The 18,848-nt window shown below is 50.2% G+C and overlaps 2 protein-coding genes across 6 annotated transcripts in view; both read left to right on the top strand.

The window, feature by feature from the left end:
• The first annotated feature begins 102 nt into the window (after positions 1 to 102).
• Eif3k (eukaryotic translation initiation factor 3 subunit K) lies at positions 103 to 11,258 on the top strand. The gene is made up of 8 exons (XM_041654316.1): positions 103 to 263; positions 1,157 to 1,255; positions 3,878 to 3,998; positions 5,262 to 5,336; positions 7,726 to 7,792; positions 8,418 to 8,495; positions 9,951 to 10,076; positions 11,192 to 11,258. Exons 1-8 carry the CDS (start codon positions 205 to 207, stop codon positions 11,221 to 11,223), a joined length of 657 nt encoding a protein of 218 aa, XP_041510250.1. The 5' UTR covers positions 103 to 204; the 3' UTR covers positions 11,224 to 11,258.
• Positions 11,259 to 17,762: 6,504 nt separating this feature from the next.
• Actn4 (actinin alpha 4) overlaps positions 17,763 to 18,848 on the top strand; it is a 66,807-nt gene continuing 65,721 nt past the window's right edge. For all 5 annotated transcript variants that reach the window (XM_041654922.1, XM_041654920.1, XM_041654921.1 and 2 more), the window contains exon 1: positions 17,763 to 18,043. In XM_041654922.1, coding sequence (XP_041510856.1) covers positions 17,882 to 18,043 — 162 coding nt within the window. In that variant the 5' untranslated portion in view covers positions 17,763 to 17,881. The remainder of the gene's footprint in view (positions 18,044 to 18,848) is intronic.

The following is an 18,848-nucleotide window of genomic DNA, read 5'->3' as shown; positions in this document are numbered from 1 at the left end:
ACGACTGCTGGGAAGAAGTCACGTGGTAGCCGGAAAGCTGGGGCGGCTGCCGGAAGTTCCTTTCCCTTCGCCTTTCCTGTAGGAGCTCGAGCGTGGGGATGACGTAGTTTCCGCTTCCTGCACGTTTTTTCTTCCGGCCCTCGAGTACCGTGCTCTGGGCCTGGTGTTCGACTCCGGCTGTGGCTGCGGAAGGCGACAGTGATCATGGCTATGTTTGAGCAGATGAGAGCGAACGTGGGCAAGTTGCTCAAGGGTATCGACAGGTCTGAGCTCGGCTGGAGGGCGCTCTCTGGCCAAGCGGGGTGGAGAAGACGGGGAGCCAGCCAGGGGAGGCCAGGGCTCTATGCTCATCCAGAGTGGTGTTTCTCCAGGTTTCCCTCCGTCCCTTGGCTTTCTTTTTTACCGTCGCCCAAGACTCTCAGCGTCATTTAGTCTCTTAGTCTCTCACTTCTTCGCTCTTGTCAACCATCAAACATAAGGTTCACTGATATCTACTCTGCCAGTGGGAACCGGAGGTGATGGAGACACCCACGGGTCCTGCTTTCCTGGACTTAGGTTCTCGTTACAGCCGGGCGACAACACCTTTCAATAGTGACAACAAGGACAGATCAGGGCCAGGCCAGGGCAAGCCACGTGTAGTCCTAGGCAGGAGAGAATAGAACTGGGTCAGAAGGGGATGCCAGTAGATGCTCAGGAAGCCACATATACAGGCTGCGGAGACTGGCTGAGGTTGGAGGTATCCGGGATGGCTCCAGTAGGGCTACTGGAGAATGCACAGTTGGTCAGCTCTCTGGGTAGATCTAATGGATGGTACTAACTTTATTATTTATTGTAAAATCGAATGAATGTAGCTTTATTAAAAGGCTAATAAAGGGAGGAATACCCCAGGGCCACATTTAACGCTGTAGAATGGGAGAGTGACCTTCACGTTAACGAATTACAGTGGTAGCCCCTTAGCCCTCTGTTTACCCATCGCCGTCTGTCTGGCTGTCTCCCGCTTCCTTTTGAGACAGGTTCTCACCATACATCTCAGACTAACTCAGGCTTGCAGTTGTGCCTGTCCCCGTCTGTCGTATCTGTCGTCGTCCCCCCCCCCCCCCCATGAAAGGCATGCGGTGCCAAGCCAGGCCACTCAACCATCATGATTCCCTTCCAGGTACAACCCTGAGAACTTGGCGACCCTGGAACGGTATGTGGAGACACAGGCCAAGGAGAATGCCTATGATCTGGAGGCCAACCTGGCTGTCCTGAAATTGTGAGTGTCTGTCCTCTTCCCACCATCATGCCAGCAGCAGGATGCCACTCTGGGTAGGGAACTGGGTGCCTACGCGCCAGGGGCAAGCTGCAGGATGTGGCTGCTCTTTGGTGTGTAAGCTAGGAAGCTAAGCAAGTCAGGGCAGGGTTTTTTTGTTGTTGTTGTTCTTTTTGTTTTTAATTAACTACAAAATATACAAGCTCATCTTTTAAACAGTTCTATTGCTTGACAAAATACTGTAAACGAACAACCATGTTGCTGGTGCCTTGCTGGCCCTCTGCCACATGCTCTGCCCTATCAGACCCCCACCTTAGGTAACCACTGTGGAGCTCTACGGGCCTGGCCTCGGGTATTTACATCAAAATCAGCTTAGCTCGGGCTGTTTGCTATGAGCTTGGCTGTAATCACGCAACTCAAGCTCTCTTCTAGCATCTTCCTGTCAGCACTGGGTTAGAGTCCTTTGTCTTCTCCCATTTTTATGTGTGTGTGTGCGCGTGCGTGTTCTTGTGCATGTTTGTGGGAAGAATGTGTGCACATGCATGTGACACCCCAAAGTTGATGTTAGGAGTCATCTTCAGTCGCTCTTCTGCCTTATCTTGAGTCAGTGTCCTAGTGAACCCCGCATCACTGAACCAGCTCCTCTTCGCTAACCAGCTTGCTCCTGGAATCTGCTGTTTTCACCTTCAGAGGCTGGAATTGCAGACAAGTTTCTATGCCTCCCTGGCTTAAGTGTTTTTTTTTTCATTCCTTTTTCTTACGTGTGTGAATGCAGCAAGTGTGGAGGTCCGAGGACAACTTGGAGCAGTCAGTTCTTGCTTTCCATCTTTTTTGTTTGTTTGGTTTTGGGGACAGGGTCTGTACATATCCCTGGCTGTCCTGGAACTCCCTCTGTAGAGCAGGCTGACCTCGAACTCACAGAGGTCTGCCTGCCTCTGCCTCCTGAGTGCTGGGATTAAAGACGTGTGCTATCTTGCCTGTCACTTTCCACCTTCTGGAGTTTCTGCCTTTGAAGGCTACCTGACCTCTGGACTCCATACTTGGAGTTCTGGGATTACAAATATACCCACTACAGCCCGTCTTTATGAGTTCAGGAGATTGAACTTGTGTCATCGAGGAGTTTACACAATAAGTGTTTTTACTGACTAAGCCATCTCTCTGCCCCCTTTTCTAGTTTGGTTTTTATATTTTTAGGCAGGGTCCTATAGCTCCCACTGGCCTTAAACTTGCTATCAAGATGACCTTGAACTCACTCTCCCAAGTGCAGGGATTAAGAACTCTGGCTCAGCTTCCCCTAGACCCACCCAGCGTTTTACCATGTAGCTCAGGTTGGCCTTAAACTCCTGGGGTCTCCCCTCAGGCTAACAAGTACAATGGATACAGGCATGCGCTGCCCTCCGGTGCTTTCCTGGCTCACTACCCCCTGTATGACTTAGTTTATTTTGGTATCTTGGGTTTTGGGTCAAGGTCTCTCACTGTGCAGTTGTTGGCTCTGGACTTGCTGTGTAGACCAGGTTGGCCTTGAACTCAGAGGTCCCCCTGCCTCTGCCAACGGAATGCCCTGGTTGATGTGCCTTAGCTTTTGCAGCTGTGCAGTGGAGATGTTTGCTGGCGGTGCCGGCTGCTCCTTGAGTGCTCACTCTGTGTTAGTCTGTATTACAGGTTGTGTGTCCTGTGGGAAAGTCTGAATGTAGGTGTCCTGGTGTAGCCTTATTCCTTTGTGAGTTATGTGACAGTGTCTACCCTTTTTGGTGGCTGTGAAGATTAACTGTTCTCCTGTCCAGAGCAGGGAAGTTAAGTTTACATAGAAGATACAGTTGGTGTTGGAGCCCACACATTCCAAGCTTCCAAACTCCAGACTAGAACAGCAGTTCCCTGGCGATTTCTCAGAACATTAGGAAACAACCTTCCTCAAGACCCAGCAATACCACTTTTGGGTATATATCCAAAGGATGCTCAATCGTGCCACGAGGACATGTGCTCAACTATGTTCATAGCAGCTTTGTTTGTCATAGCCAAAACCTGGAAACAACCTAAATGCCCCTTGATCGAAGAATGGATAAGAAAAATGTGGTACATTTACACAATGGAGTACTACACAGTAGAAAAAAATAACGACAGCTTGAAATTTTGCAGGAAAATGGATGGAGCTAGAAAACATTTTGAGTGAGGTAACCCAGACACAGAAAGACAATTATCACATGTACTCACTCATAGGTGGTTTTTAAACACAAAGCAAAGAAAGCCAGCTTACAAACCACAATCCCAGAGAGCTTAGAGAACAATGCGGACACTAAGAAAGACTTACATAGATCTAATCTACATGGGAAGTAGAAAGTAGAAAAAGACAAAATCTCCTGAGTAAATTGGGAGCATGGGGACCTTGGGGGAGGATTGAAGTGGGGAGGGAAGCAGAGAAAAATGTACAGCTCAATAAATATCAATTAAAAAAAAGGAACAGCAGCTCCCTGCCTGTCTATCATGGCTATCATTTTATCCATTTGTATAAATAAGCCCAGATTGGCTTCAAAGTTGTGATCTGCCTGGGTCCTGGGATTGCAGGCACATGCCACTAGAGCTAGCTTTGCCAGATGCCGCCATTGTTATGTCTCTTGTTCTTCTCAGGTACCAGTTCAACCCGGCCTTCTTTCAGACCACGGTAACTGCCCAGATTCTGCTGAAAGCCCTCACCAACCTGCCCCACACCGACTTCACCCTGTGTAAATGTATGATCGACCAGGCACATGTATCCTTCCTTCCAGCGGCTGGGAAGCGGGGTAGGTGGAGGGATCTGGGCATACCTCCCAACAACCGGTGCCTGCTCTGGACTCGGCTTGACGCTGGGTCGGCCTCAGGTGCTGGTGGTACTCGTGTGTCTCACATAATGCGGGTCTGAGGACAACTTGGAATAGTCAGTTCTCCCTTCTACCGTGGGCTCCAAGAATTTGGGTGATGCTGTATGGCACTCATGTGTCTCCGAGTGTATGTGGATTCGAAGGACAATTAAAGAGTAGGCCGCTGTGGGTTCTGGGGATTTGGTTCGTTAGACTTGTACCCATCATTTTTACCTGCTGGACCATCTCTTTTTGTTTGTTTGCTTTTTTTTAATATTTATTTATTATGGATACAATATTCTGTTTACATATATGTATGCAGGCTAGAAGAGGACACCAGACCCCATTACAGATGGTTGTGAGCCACCATGTGGTTGCTGGGAATCGAACTTGGCTCCTTTAGAAGAGCACGCAATGCTCTTAACCGCTGAGCCATCTCTCCAGCCCCCTGTTTGTTTGCTTTTTTGAGACAGGGTTTCTCTGTGTAGCAGTCTTGGCTGTCCTGGAACTCGCTGTGTAGACCAGGCTGGCCTCGAACTAAGAGTTGCCTGGCTCTGCCTCCTGAGTGGTGGGATTAAAGGCGTGTGCCACCACCAACTGGCACCTGCTAGACCATCTTGCTCGTTCAGAATTTTTTATCTACTTTTATTCATGTATTTATTTTGAGGGTCTTGATTGTATGACCCTAGCTGGCCTAGAACTTGCTGTGTAGACCAGGCTGTGCTTGAACTCCCAGAGATCTGCTACTGCTTCTGTCTCTCAGGTGGTGGGTATTTTGTGATGTTGAGGATGGAACCCAAACCCTCACAAGTGAGGCAAGTACACAAGCATTGAAGCACATCCCTATCCTAATTCCCAGTTCTTTTTCTGTTTTAAATATTTATTTATTTATTATGTATACAATATTCTGTCTGTGTGCATGTCTGCAGGCCAGAAGAGGGCACCAGACCTCTTTACAGATGGTTGTGAGCCACCATGTGGTTGCCGGGAATTGAACTCAGGACCTTTGGAAGAGCAGGCAATGCTCTTAACCACTGAGCCATCTCTCCAGCCCCCTCTTTTTCTGTTTTAAAAAAAATGGCAGCTAGGAGAAGATGAGTGAAGAGGGGTGGGCTAGATCCACACCGTAGCCTCCACAGGTTTCTGCATTGATCCTTAATGCGTCCTGACGCCAGCAAGAAGAACGGCCCATCCGACAGATCTTGTACCTTGGGGACCTGCTGGAGACGTGCCACTTTCAAGCCTTCTGGGTAATGTCCTTTGGGTGCTGGAGTACTTGCCTCGCATGTGGAAGCCCTGGGTGCCATCCCCACCCAGTTCTTCATAAAACCAGGCATGTTAGAGCACGCCTGCAATTCTAGAAGGTGGGGGCAGTAGAGTCATCCTCGGCTGCACGGAGACTTTGAGGCCAGCCTGAGCTACGTGAGAACTTGTCATGCAAAACATGCAAAAGCAGTGGTGCCTGCTTAGTCCCAGGCTCTGTCCTCTCCCCATCTTCACATAGAGCCAGGACTGGCAGATAAGCCCTTGCGCCCATGTGGCTCGGTCTGACCCTGACCCTGTCTCCTTGTCCTGTGCTGTCAGGTGGAAACAAGCTCTCTGCTCATCTGCTCTGAGCACTCTGTCTGTCCAGCCTTCACACGGGCAGCTGCCCAGGGAATGCTAAGCCAGGCGGGTGGCCCTTGCCTGAAGTGCCTTTTTCTTTTCTTTTTTTTTTTTTTTTCTTTTTGAGATAGTGTAGTTTTGGAGCCTGTCCTGGAACTAGCTCTTGTAGACCAGGCTGTCCTCGAACTCACAGAGATCCACCTGCCTCTGCCTCCCGAATGCTGGGATTAAAGGTGTGCACCACCACCAGATGTGAATTACAGTTCTTAGGAGGCTGAGAATAGAGTTCCAGGCCAGGGACTGGAGAGATGGCTCAGCAGTTAAGCTCTTCCTCATAGCTATCTGTAACTCCAGCTCCAGGGGTTCCTGCATGCTCTTCTGGCCATGCACATGGTGCATAGATATGCATGCAGGCAAAATACCCATACACATAAAATAATATATATAAAGTTTTTTTAATTAAAGAAAAAGGGGTACTGGAGAGATAGCTCAGAGGTTAAGAGTACTGCCTGTTCTTCTAAAGATCCTGAGTTCAATTCCCAGCAACCACACAGTGACTCACAACCATCTGTAATGATATCTGTAACGCCCTCCTCTGGCCACAGGCACACATGCAGGCAGAACACTATATACATAATAAATAAGTCTTTAAAAAATAACATGGTAGGTGTTGTTGCAAAGGATCAGAATGTGGTTCCCAGCATCCTTGTTGGGCAGCCTCTTCTGGCCACCGGGCACCCACCCACAGTTGCTCATACTCACATAGACAGACCCACATACACATGGATAAGAATAAAGTGCTACCTTCTGACATAACCGTTTAGAGAAAGAGTTGGGGTCAGCTTTTGCTACATAGTAAAAAAAAATGGGAGAGGAGGGAAAAAAATAAAAGCCCACAGTTCTCATGAGCCTCCAGCCTGCTGGGGTCGGCAGTGAGCATGTGTGTTTCTACAGCCCTTCCTTGAACAGCTGAGAAGTGATTGAAGCCTTGTTCTGCTCCATCCAAGGCAAGGCTATAGAAATATCAGACAATTGCAGGTTCAAAGCATTAAGATATAACACAAAACAGAAAGTTTCACATCCCAGACCTTGTTCAATGGTCAAGTCAAGGGCAGTGGCTCACCCTGCTCGGTATCCCCTTCTGCCCTGTTAAATTAGAAGCCACTGTTCAGTTCCCTGAGGGGTTTGTGGTGCCTTCTGTCCAGCCCTTAACTCCCAATAGATCCACAGTGACCTGGCCTTGCAGGTGCCCAGCTTCCAGCCCCTTTCCTACCCTGTTGGTCATTCAGCAGGACAGTGGCTCTCCTAGGTTTCCTCTCTCCTTAGTAACTGCTTCCAACAAAGTGTAGGCTCTGCTTTTCGCCCACTCCGTTGCTGGGAGCTGAAACCTGAGGCAGCAGAGAGGAGAGTTCCAGAAAGAGCCCCTCAGTAGGCTCGAGGTTGCCATGTGTGGCTACTTGGAGGAGGAGGGGAAGTCCTGAGGCGGCATCTGTCGATGAAGGAGGGGGAGGCAGGGGAGAGGATGCAGATGACTCACCAGGACTCATAACTTAGACTTCTGTGCTTGAGTGTGTACATCTTGTGATTTGGTTTTTGGATGTCCCAGCAGTGCACATTGGTGCACGCCTTTAATCCCAGCACTTAGGAGGCTTAGGCAGGTGGACCTCTGAGTTTGAGGCCAGCCTTGGCTACAGAGACAATTCCAGAGCAGCCAGGGTTACACAGAGAAACCCTTTCTTTGGGGGTTAGGAGGGAAAATAGGGTATTCTGTACCCAGGCTTGTCTAACGTGCTATGGAGCTGAGATTGGCTTTGACCTCCTGATCCTCCTGCTTCTATCTCCTTGCCAGGATTGCAGACATTGCCACTATACCCAGCAATAGATTTGCTTATTTGTTGAATTTTTAGACAGTTAACCTAGACTGGCCTGGAACTTGAGGTCCTCCTGCCCCAGCCTCCAGAACATCAGCACTCTGGCTGATGAATGCAGATAGCACTGCTGGCGTTAATACTGTGGGCGTCATTTCTTTTGCAGCAAGCCCTGGACGAGAACATGGACCTCTTGGAAGGCATAACTGGCTTTGAAGACTCTGTCCGAAAATGTGAGTCTTCCTGAGTTTGGGTTCCTGAGGGACTTGGTCAGCAAGGTCCTAAGAAATGGTCTCTCTTCACTGTTCCAGAGTCAGTGGGACCTGGGAGAATGGTGCCAGTGCATGAGGCAGGCTGAAGCCTCTTGCAGCAGCCAGCTTTATTAAGAGTATCCGACAGTTTATATTTTGAAGGTTAAGAAGAATCATATGAGCAAAGTTCACAGGAGTTCAAGCCGTTGGGAAACATTTTTTTGTTTTTTGCTTTATTGTTGATTGTTTTGAGGCATGGTTTCCTCTGTAACCTTGACTATTCTGGAACTAGTTCTCTAGGCCAGGCTGGCCCCAAACTCAGCTCACCTGCCTCTGCCTTCTGAGTTAAAGGCCCTTGTCACCACTTCTGGCTTGGGAAACATTTTTTTGAATAATAAATGTAAGCAGGTATGTGTCATCTGAAACAAACCCCCTCCTATGTACTCGGCATAAAAGCACATTCCAAGAACATCCCATGTTTAGAAGGAACAGAAACGAAGGTCACGATCCAATTTTCCTGGAGTTTTCTCATAAGCACTCAGAATTCCGCACAGCTCCATTCTTAGCCTGTGTTCCAACAGCCTCTCACAGTCTTTGTCTTCCACAGTTATCTGCCATGTGGTGGGCATCACGTACCAGCACATCGACCGCTGGCTGCTTGCTGAGATGCTTGGAGATCTGACTGGTGAGGCCTGGTGGTGTTTGTGTCAGTCTGCAAAGGTGCAGGTGGTTGGGGCATGGGAGCTCAGCCAGCTCAGGGGACTCCATCACGCCATTTCTAGGGCATTACTTGGTCCAGAGAGGGGCTAAGGGTTTGGTATAGGATGTCCCTCTAAATCTCTGAGTTGAAGACCAGCTAGAGCCATATAGTGAGACCCTCGCTCAAAAACGAGGTGCTGCCCCCACCAGGTGTGTCCACCTGTAATCCCAGTGATAGGAAAATGGGGCAAAAGGATTGTCAAATTGCAGACGAGCATGGGCCTTAGGGTAGGATATTTGAATGTCAGCTGTGTCAAGACAATGGTCCTGATGCTGACCATGGTTGTGACTACAAAAGCTCAGATCTTTTTCTTAGATGGAGCAAAATGGACAAGATGTTTGCATCTTGTAGTAACTGGTGCTGCCAAGGGTAGTGAGGCCACTTTAGAGGGACAGCATTTGGCAGGGGCCCCAGTGTCTTAAGGTGGTCACTCTGTCATGTGTGCTGTGGAAGCAGAGTGGCATGATTCAGGCAACTGCCCTTGCAGTCTTGTGAGACTTCCAGTGGCCTTTGCTCTGGAGTGACAGTGGGCACGGGTGGGCCTTGGTCGGAGTGACTTCAAAGTTCCCTCCAAACCATTTGAAAATCATTTTCAAAAAGAAGCATGGGAGCTGGAGAGGGTCCTGCAGTTGCTGCTCAATCTCAAAGACAGTTTGATCCCAGCACCCATGGTGGGTGGTTCACAAGCACCAAGAAATTCAATGTTTTCTCTAACCCTGTGTCCATTCACACTTGCACACATAAATACAATTGGCTGGAGAGATGGCTCAGCCGTTAAGGGCACTGACTGCTCTTCTAGATGTTCTGAGTTCATTATAGATGGCTCACAGCCATGTATAATCAGATCTGGTGCCCTCTTCTGGTGTGCAAGCAGGACACTGTATACATCAATAAATAAGTCTTTTAAAAAAATAGAAAGAAATAGAAAGGAGCACTAAGGGAAACTAGGCCTGGAGTCACACATTTTATAGTCCCAATACTTGGGAGAGAGGCAGGAGGATTAGTAGTTTAAGTCATCCTCAGCCACACGGTGAGTTCCCAGCCACCTTGGGCAACAAGAAACCACTTCTCAAAAATGAAACAATAAGATAGGCGGTGGTGGCGCAGGCCTTTAATCCCAGCAGTTGGGAAGCAGAGGCCGTGGATTTCTGCCAGTTCGAGGTCAGCCTGGTCTACAGAATTCCAGGAGAATTTTAAAAGGGTGGGGGCTAGTAGCACCCCCTGGTGGCCAAGTGCAGAATGAGCCTCCTGAAGGCAGGAGTTGCCTAGAGGCCAAAGGGGGCTTAGGTTGGTAAACCCTGACTTCCCTGCCTCCAAAACCTCTGGGATTAGATAGACTTCAGGCAACCAACACCTCCACCCTGCCCACGTCACCTTTAGACAACCAGCTTAAGGTATGGATGAGCAAGTACGGCTGGAGCGCCGACGAGTCGGGGCAGATCTTCATCTGCAGCCAGGAAGAGAGCATTAAGCCCAAGAACATCGTGGAGAAGATCGACTTTGACAGTGAGTGGCCTGGGGCCTTGGACTGGGAGCTGCAGTACTCTCCTCAAAGCAGGCTGGGGTGTGCAGAGCACGGGGTGGAACCTTCCTTCCTGGCCTGCATCTGCATCCAGGGAGAACCAGTGATGGGTGCTGGGTGGCCTTCCCTGTCTCTAGCTCTTTCTGGGACGTAGAGGGGCCTGGCAGGGTGTATCCATTCCCTGCTTCACCTGTGCCAGGCTAGTCTTACTTCTCTGTGCCTCAGTTTCTCATTTTAAAAAGGCAAGTGACGCTAACAATTATGACGGAGCCTGTGGTTCTTCGTGTATGAACATATGGTCATTTGGTCCTACCATAAGGTAGTTTGCTCATTGTAACGTGGAACTAATAGAAATGGCATGTTGCCTACCCCCTGGAAGGGTCAGCGTGAAGGGGGGTTATGTTGTTGGGCACGTAGCCCAGGGTCAGGCGCAGAGCTCAATGAATGTCAGTGACCGCTGTCACCATCACACTGAGTAAACAGACCGACCCAGAGAGAACAAAAGCAGGTGTGGCGTGCGGCTCCAGTCTTTAGTCTCAGCTCCCAGGAGGTAGAAGGCCAGCCTAGGCTACCTAGCAAACTGCTGTCTTTAAATAAGCGACTCGGGCAGTTAGCTAGGTGTCCTGCCTCACTCTTCTGTCTGGGGAGGAAATGCCGTGAATGGAGGAAAGGAGGGCAGGTTCCCTCCCCATTCTCCCAACTTCGGCTGTTGTGATGGGCGCCAGGGAGCTAGTAGCCAAGTTGAGCAGCAGAGAGCTGTGTCGTTTCCACACGGGGCACCCTCACTGCTACAGGCAGTGCTCACCATGTTTGTCTCAGAGTTCCATAGAAGGTTCTGTCTGCAGGCCAGTGAAACTGTCTGCCTGGTAACTTGTGAAAGTAACCAGAACAATGCACACCATACTTAGTACCAGGTGTGTTCAAGCACTTCATGTAATCTATAATCCTATAAGATAGATGCTTTATACAGATGGGGAAACTGAGGCACAGACTATTAAGAGCCACTAAACTACAGCACCAAACTTCCTGAAGGCCATAGTCTCCCTGGGAGGTGGCTCCTCCTCTTCCCAAATTGACCTGGGTTTCTCCTTCTCAACAGGTGTGTCCAGCATCATGGCCTCCTCCCAGTAACTGTGTGTGCCTTTAATAAAGACTTGTTCACTCCACCCTGCTGTCTCCTGCCTCTGCCCTCAGAGAGCCAGCTTGTGGCCTGAGCTGAGGCCTTTCCCCTCCACCTCCTCCTCTGCCCCACCCTATAGCCTTTTCCTGCCCCTCCTTCCTGACTGAGTCAGCCCAGGATGAGGCAGACTGATGGTGAACAGCTTGGGGAGTTGCCACCCTGGGGCCCTGGGCTCTTGAGGGAGCAGAGATCGGGCTGTGTCTTTAACACGTCATTGGTGCCCTCATCTAGAAAGGAGAGAGTATGGCACTTCCTCAACTGGTGGGGTGGGGTTGGAGGTGGCATCTGGCCAGTGCCCGCCTGGGAGTCGTGGCCTGCCAGTCCCAGCACTTGGGAGGTACAGGCAGGAAGATCAGGGGTTAAAACTACTTTTAGCTACATCAGACCCTGTCTTTAAAAGCAGGTGGAAGGGATCGGTCAATAAACTGCTTGCTGCTCAAATAAGATGTACGTACCTGTAACCCCCACACTGGGGGCCTCACAGGGTTCAGAGGCTGGGTGGCTGCCTGTTGGATTTGTTAGGGCTATAGCTTAGTTCCAATTTGTTCAGTCCCGTGTCACAAAGAGCACACCTGTAATCCCCGCTCTTGGGAGGCTGATCTCCATGTGTGCACATCTGCCACACTTAGAGCTTTAAGTGGTTTGCTCCTGTTCTTCTAACAGCCCTTCACCTGTTTTTGTCAGTAATCCAAAACTCCCTGATTCACCAGAGAAAAGAATCGGGAGTCAGCGTTCACTTGGCAGTGGAGTCTGTCACCAAGGTTGTTGGCTGGCCTCTGCTGTTCTGGTCAGAGAGGTTACCAGACTGCCTGCCGAGTCAGCTGTCTCCCTGCCACCCTATCCAGGTCACACCCAAGGCATTCCAGGTGTTCTAGCCAGGTGACCTTGAGCAGAGTCAGGGTGAAGTCACTGGAGATAAAGTGACCCAGTAACTGTTCTGCCTTGGCCACTCCCATCTCCCTTGGGGCCCCCATCTGTCATACCAGTGAGTGGGTTGATTGCCTATTCAACCTCCCCTGTCGCCAGCAGTCACCCAACATTCCTAAGAGGATCCTATCTTCGTGAACCAGGGTGGGGCACACACCCTTTGCTCTGGTCTCCGGACCTACCGCCACGAGCAAGCACCAGGAACTAGAACTCCCTAACTCTGGGGACGGAACAATAACTTCTGTTGGGAAGTCAGCCTGGTGTGCTCCACCCCCACCCCTGCCAACCACCTTGTAGAAATGACCTTTTGTCCTTTGACAGCCGTGTCTTTCCCTGCTTTCAGTCTGGCTGATGAATGACATTAGTCCATTCCTGACTTACTGGCTAGAGAATGTGAGTGAGTGCACTTGTCCACACACACACACCCTTCACGCTGCTTCCAGGGCCACCATGACACTCCACTGTCTGCTCCTGTCCTGGGAGACAGTCTTCTCAGTAGATTTCTCTTACAGTGTTAACAAGGGACAGGGGCCAGCCATGGTTTCCTGGTATTCTGGAGGCTGAGGCAGGAGGACTGCTTGGAACTTAAGATCAGCCCCGGCTACAGGGAGACTTTGGGTTGTGGAACGCTGACTAATAGGCATACCAGCCATTGCTGTCTTAAAGTCTAGAGTAGTTTTGTGCTGGTCATGGTAGCACACTATAATCCCAGCACTCGGGGGACAGAGGTAGGTGCATCTCTGTGTTCCAGGCCAGCCAGAGGTACATGGCAAGATCCTGTCTCAAAGAAAAAAGGTGTTGGAGAGATACCACAGTGATCACAGGCACTCGCCACTCTTGTAGAGAACCTGGGTCCAGTTGTTAGAACCCATGCGATAGTCCACAGCCCTCTAGTTCCAGGGCATCTGCTCTCTTCTGTCCTCAGGGTACCTGGGTGCGTCACCCTCAACAAAGAACCAGCTGTGCTTATTTGAGATCTGCAGAGGGCTGCTGGCCAATGACACCCACTTCGAGAGTCCTAGGCCAAGCAGGAGCGCTACACACACACATCCTCAAATAGTGAGTTTGATGCCAAAATGGGCTACTAGAGACCCTACCTTTAAATAAAAATTAGCCTTTTCCGTGGAGTCCTTATTTTAGTGAAGGCCTCACACTTCTTTGTTCAGATCCCAAACCTAGGAGGTCACCCTGATTTTCTCAACAAAGTTAAAATATTTCAAATTTTTTTGCGCTTATTTTGGTGTGTGCGTACACTCCACGTGTGGAGGTCAGGAATGCTTCTACTGTGTAGGATCTGGAGATAAAACTCCAGTCATTGGGGCTGGAGAAATGGCTCAGCGGTTAAGAGCACTGACTGCTCTTCCAGAGGACCCGGGTTCAATTCCCAGCACCCACATGGCAGCTCACAACTGTCTGAAAATCCAGTTCCAAGGGATCTGACACCCTCACACCAATGCACATAAAATAAAGATAAATAAATCATAAAAAAAAATTTAAAAAAAAAAAACAAAAAACTCCAGTCATTAGGTGTGCTGCATAGCTTAATGTCAACAGATACTAAAGTCATCTGAGAGGAAGGAACTTCAATTAAGAAAATGCCTCCAGGGGCTGGAGAGATGACTCAGAGGTTAACAGCACTGACTGCTTTTCCAGAGGTCCTGAGTTCAATTCCCAGCAACCACATGGTGGCTCACAACCATCTGTAATGAGATCTGATGCCCTCTTCTGGTGTGCAGGAAAACATGCTGTATATAAACTTTAAAAAAAAAAAGAAAGAAAATGCCTCCAGTTGGGTGGTGGTGGTGCACCCCTTTAATCCCAGCACTCAGGAGGCCGAGGCAGGCGGATCTCTGTGAGTATGAAGCCAGCCTAGTCTACAAAAGATAGTTCCACGACGTCCTGCAAAGCTAAAGAGAAACCCCATGGGGGTGGGAGGGGAGCAAAATGCCTCTATAGGGTTAGGCTGGGCTGGGCTGTGGGCAAGCCTGCTGGGCATATCCTAACTAGTGATTGATGGGAGGACATAGCTGATGGTCCTATAAGAAAGCAGTCTGTTCAAGCCATGAGGAGCAAATCAGTAAGCAGCACCCATCCATCCTAGGGTAGCTCCTGACTCTAAGTTCCTACCCTGTTTGAGCTCCTGTCCTGGCCTCTTTGAAGAGTGTAAGCCAAATAAAACTCATGCCTCCCAAACTTGTTATTTGGTCCTAGTGTTTCCTTGCAGCAATAGAAACCCTAAGACATTAGACTTGGCGTTTTCTTTACCGGCCGAGCTGTCTCCCAGCCCCTAATTGCAGCAGTGTTTGGGTTTTGTTTTGTTTAACAAGGTCTCCTTGTGGGGCTGGAGAGATGGCTCAGCGGTTAAGAGCGTTGCCTGCTCTTCCAAAGGTCCTGAGTTCAATTCCCAGCAACCACATGGTGGCTCACAACCATCTGTAATGAGGTCTGGTGCCCACTTCTGGCCTTCAGGCATACACGCCAACAGAGTATTGTATACATAATAAATAAATAAATATTTAAAAAAACAAAACAAAACAAGGTCTCCTTGTAACCCAGATTGACCTTGAACTAGAAGATCCTCCTGAGTGTTGTAGCTGTGTAGACCTGAGTTACACACCTGGTTTTCAGTCCATTCATTCATAAATTCACTTCGGATCAGTAAGTTTCCTCTGGGTACCAGACACTGCTTCAGAGGCCAGAGCTAGAACAGAATCTGAAGCAAAGGTCCCCTTCCCTCCCTTGTGGCTTGCTATTTTGGGGAAAGAAACAGCCAAGACAGAACAGCAATCAATCAACAGTGAAAAGTATTATGGACAAAGGTGCAGGAGGCAGTTCTTGTTTAGCGGACGTCTGAATGCAACTTAAGCACCTCCGGTTAGGCAAGCTTTCAACCTGTATGTAGGCCATGCCCCCAGGCCCTCACCGGTAGATTCTAGCTAAGCCCTTTACCACTGAGCCACGCTCCCAAACCCTCACTACTGGATTCTAGGCTCTACCAGCTGAGGCACACCCCCAATTCCTCTCTGGTGAGCTCCAACAAAACACTCCTCCACTCCTCCAACCCACAAAGCTATTTTCTATAAAGCGGTCAGGGACGGGCTCTTGGAAGAGCAGAGATCCGCAGAAGAGGAGGCTGTGAGTCATGGAGATTCGGAATGTGGGGAAAGTACAGCAGACAGACAACACAGTACTGTGTGCAAAGGCCTTGCAAACTTAGGAACTTTCGGTCAGGAGGCAGGAGTGAGGAGGCAAGCAAGCTAGGGAGAGAGTGGAAGGTAGGCTGAGAGGAAAACCAGGACCCAGATGTGGAGGACCCGCTGGGTCTGAAACCCCAGAACCTTCCCCCATAGTAAATAGAAACTCTTACTATTTTAAAGCCTACGCTGGCATGAGAACCAAATTTCCACACATAAGAAAATGTGAAGGTTGAGTGGTGGTAGCACGTGCCTTTAACCCCAGCACTCAGGAGGCAGAGGCTGGCCTCTGTGAAGCAGAACTCTGAGTTCAAGGCCAGCTTGGTCTACAGAGCAAGTTTCAGGGCAGCCAGGATTATGCAGAGAAGCCCTGCCTCAAAGAAAAAAAGTGGCGTGGAAACCATCATGTCAAGTGAAATCGTCCAGACTCAGACAAATGTGTGTTTTCTAGAGGAGGGGGAAGCCTGGCCGTACAGTCAGTGTTCCTAGCTACCCTGGGGGCTGCAGCAGGATTATCCCAAGGCCCAGGCCGATGTGAGTAATTTAGTGAGACTGCCTCAAAATACAAAGGAAAAAAAAAAAGAGCTGGAGATAAGGTTCCATTGGCAGAGGGCTCATCTGGCAGATCCTAACTTTAATCTCCAGTTTGGGGGGGGGGGGGGGAGATTCTGCAAGAGAAGGGGGTAGCAAACCACGTGGTCCAACCCAGGATTCCTAGGACCCCAGTGGTAGAAGCAGAAGACAAACTCTGTCTGACCTCCATGTGTGTCATGCGCACTCCTGCCCCCCTCCCCCACACAATAAATAAATATAAATTAAAAAAAACAAACAAACAGCTGGGCCGTGGTGGCACGCCTTTAATTCCAGTACTAGGGAGGCAGAGGCAGCCAGATCTTTGTGACTTCAAGGCCAGTCTGGTCTACTAGAATTAGTTCCAGGACAGGCACCAAAAACTACAGGGAAACCCTGTCTTGAAAAACTAAAACAAAACAAATAAAAATAGACAACAGCAACAAATGGGGCTGGAGGGAGAAGAAAGTGGGAGGCAGGGAGAAGGCTGCTGGTGTGATGGCCAGCCACTTTTGAAGAAACCCTGTAGAGAGAAGATGAAGCCAGCATCTGCGAGGAGGAAGCTTGAAAGTGTGTTTAAAGATGGAGGTGACCTGGACAACAAATCCGATTTCAGATGCCTGTTAATGAGGCACTATTCTTTCCCCGTGTGTGCTTCTTTTCTTTCTTTTTTGCTTTTTGGTTTTTTGGAGACAAGGTTCCTCTTTGTAGTGCTAAAATTCCTGGAACTCAATCTGTAGACCAGGCTGGCTTTGAGTGCTGGGTTTAAAGGCGAGCACCACCAAGCCTAGTTTCCAGGTTTCTTACTGTTGCCCATCTCCACTACAAGGTTAGTCATTTGATAATTGATTAGGCTTTTCTTTCTGTCCCTGTCCCTAGATGGCCAGCGCCTGCACATTGTAGGTGTTTAGTGTTCGTTGAGTGAGGACAGACAAGTCCAAAAAGATCCTCTGCTTTCCCAGCTACTGTTTATCTATTCCAATCTAACCCAGCTCCATGTCTATCTTGTGAATCCTTCGAGTTTTCTTTAAATATAATTTTCCATGAACCTACCCTGAAGACTTTCTCTCCCTCTCCTCTCCTCCCCTCCCCTCCCCTCCCCTCCCCTCCCCTCCCCTCCTCTCTCTCTCTCTCTCTCTCTCTCTCTCTCTCTCTCTCCAGGCCAGATTCAAACTTCCTGTATGTATGCCAAGTCTGGCCTTTAATTTCAGATCCTTCTGCCCACACCCCTAAATGCTGGAAAAACAGGTATTTGTCCCCATGCCTAGCTCAACCATTTATTTGATTTGAGATAGGGGCCTCCCATATAACCTAGGCTGGCCCCAAGCATGCTATATCTATCCTTCAGTCTCAGCGGCCTGAGACCAGAGGCCCCATGTACCACAATGCAGGGATTCTAGACGATAGTTTCATGAGGGGCTTTTTCTGACTTCTTTAGGGCCGAGGCATAAAACAGGGTTTCGCACACAGTAGGCAGCCAATAAATTTTGATTACGTCTGAATGGCTGAATGGGAACACATTCCACCCCGAAACAGGTTAAAGCCGGACGACGAGCCCCGCCTTATGAATCATTCATGACTTGGGCTCCGCCCACCCTGGAATGCCGCGCGCGGCGGGGGGCCGCAGACGCGCGCGTTCACGCGAGAGAGGCGCCTGGGCTCCCACGCTAGGCGGGCGGCCAGAGGTGTGTTCTGCGCAGGCGCCGAACGTCTGGTGTCGGGCTCGGCTCCTCAGGTGCGCGCGCGCGGGAGGGCGGCGGCGGCGGCTCAGTGCGCAGGCGTCGTGAGCGTAGCGCGCAGGCGTCAGTCTTGGGCGGGCTGAAAGCTGCTGAAGCGACGGCTGAGTCGGAGGCTCCGGCATAGGGGCGGGAGCTGAGGCGGGAGCGGACCGGCTGGCGGGCTAGCGAGAGGCGGCGGTATGGTGGACTACCACGCGGCGAACCAGGCGTACCAATACGGCCCGAGCAGCGGCGGCAATGGCGCGGGCGGCGGCGGCAGCATGGGCGACTACATGGCCCAGGAGGATGACTGGGACCGGGACCTGCTGTTGGACCCGGCCTGGGAGAAGCAGCAGCGCAAGGTGCGCGGCCCCGCGGGCCGGGCTGGGTGGCGTCTTGCGGGGGAGGGGGTACGGGGAGGCGGTGGATGGGTGGGCGTCCTGAGAACAGTTGGCGGGACCGGGAAGGGATTTGGAGTCCCGGAGAGGGATAGCAGAGGTTGAGGAAGCAGTTGGCAGTCTGGAGGGGAAAAAAGTGGAGGCTAGGTATGAGATCCGGGAAACCTGTCGAAGGCTGTGGAAGGCTGGGCGGGGAACTGGGGCAACTGAGGTGATGATCGTGCGATTGAAATAGAACTGGGTTTTAAGGCGGAATTGCAGGGTTAGAGGAAGGATTGGGAGGGCCCAGGCAAGCAACGGAGTCCGGGAAGGGAATTGGGGAGCCTGGATAGTACTCGGGGGTTTTTGGAACCCCGGGGTGGAGGAGATGGTCTGGAGGTCAGAGAATCAGAGATTGGAATTGCGGAAGCCTTTGTGTGTGTATGTGAGTTCTAGAAGAGATGGAGAATCAGGGAAGGTGAAGAAGGGGGGCTAAGGAGTCTGGCTAGGGATCGTAAGATGGTCTGATGGGACTAGGGGTCTGAGAAGATCGGGTTTGTTTATTTTTCAGTGGGGCCTAGGCACGAGATATTTGTGAAGGGGGTGAGATTTACAGAGGGTGCCCTGTTGGGAAGAGAAGGTTGGACGGTAAAGAAGTGGAATTGATGGAGAGGCCCAACAGTGTTTGTGGGTGCTTTGAAGAAGGGTGAGGTGGTGAAACAGGAAGGAGTTCCAGCACACGAGGGAAATGTGGAGGGAGACAGTGAAACCTGGAATGCAGGATGAGGGA

The sequence above is a fragment of the Microtus oregoni genome, unplaced genomic scaffold (genome assembly GCF_018167655.1).
Source record: "Microtus oregoni isolate MIOR12 unplaced genomic scaffold, Mior012 000006F_ref0000085, whole genome shotgun sequence".
Classification (NCBI taxonomy): domain Eukaryota; kingdom Metazoa; phylum Chordata; class Mammalia; order Rodentia; family Cricetidae; genus Microtus; species Microtus oregoni.
This window is presented reverse-complemented; position numbering and strand designations above follow the sequence as displayed.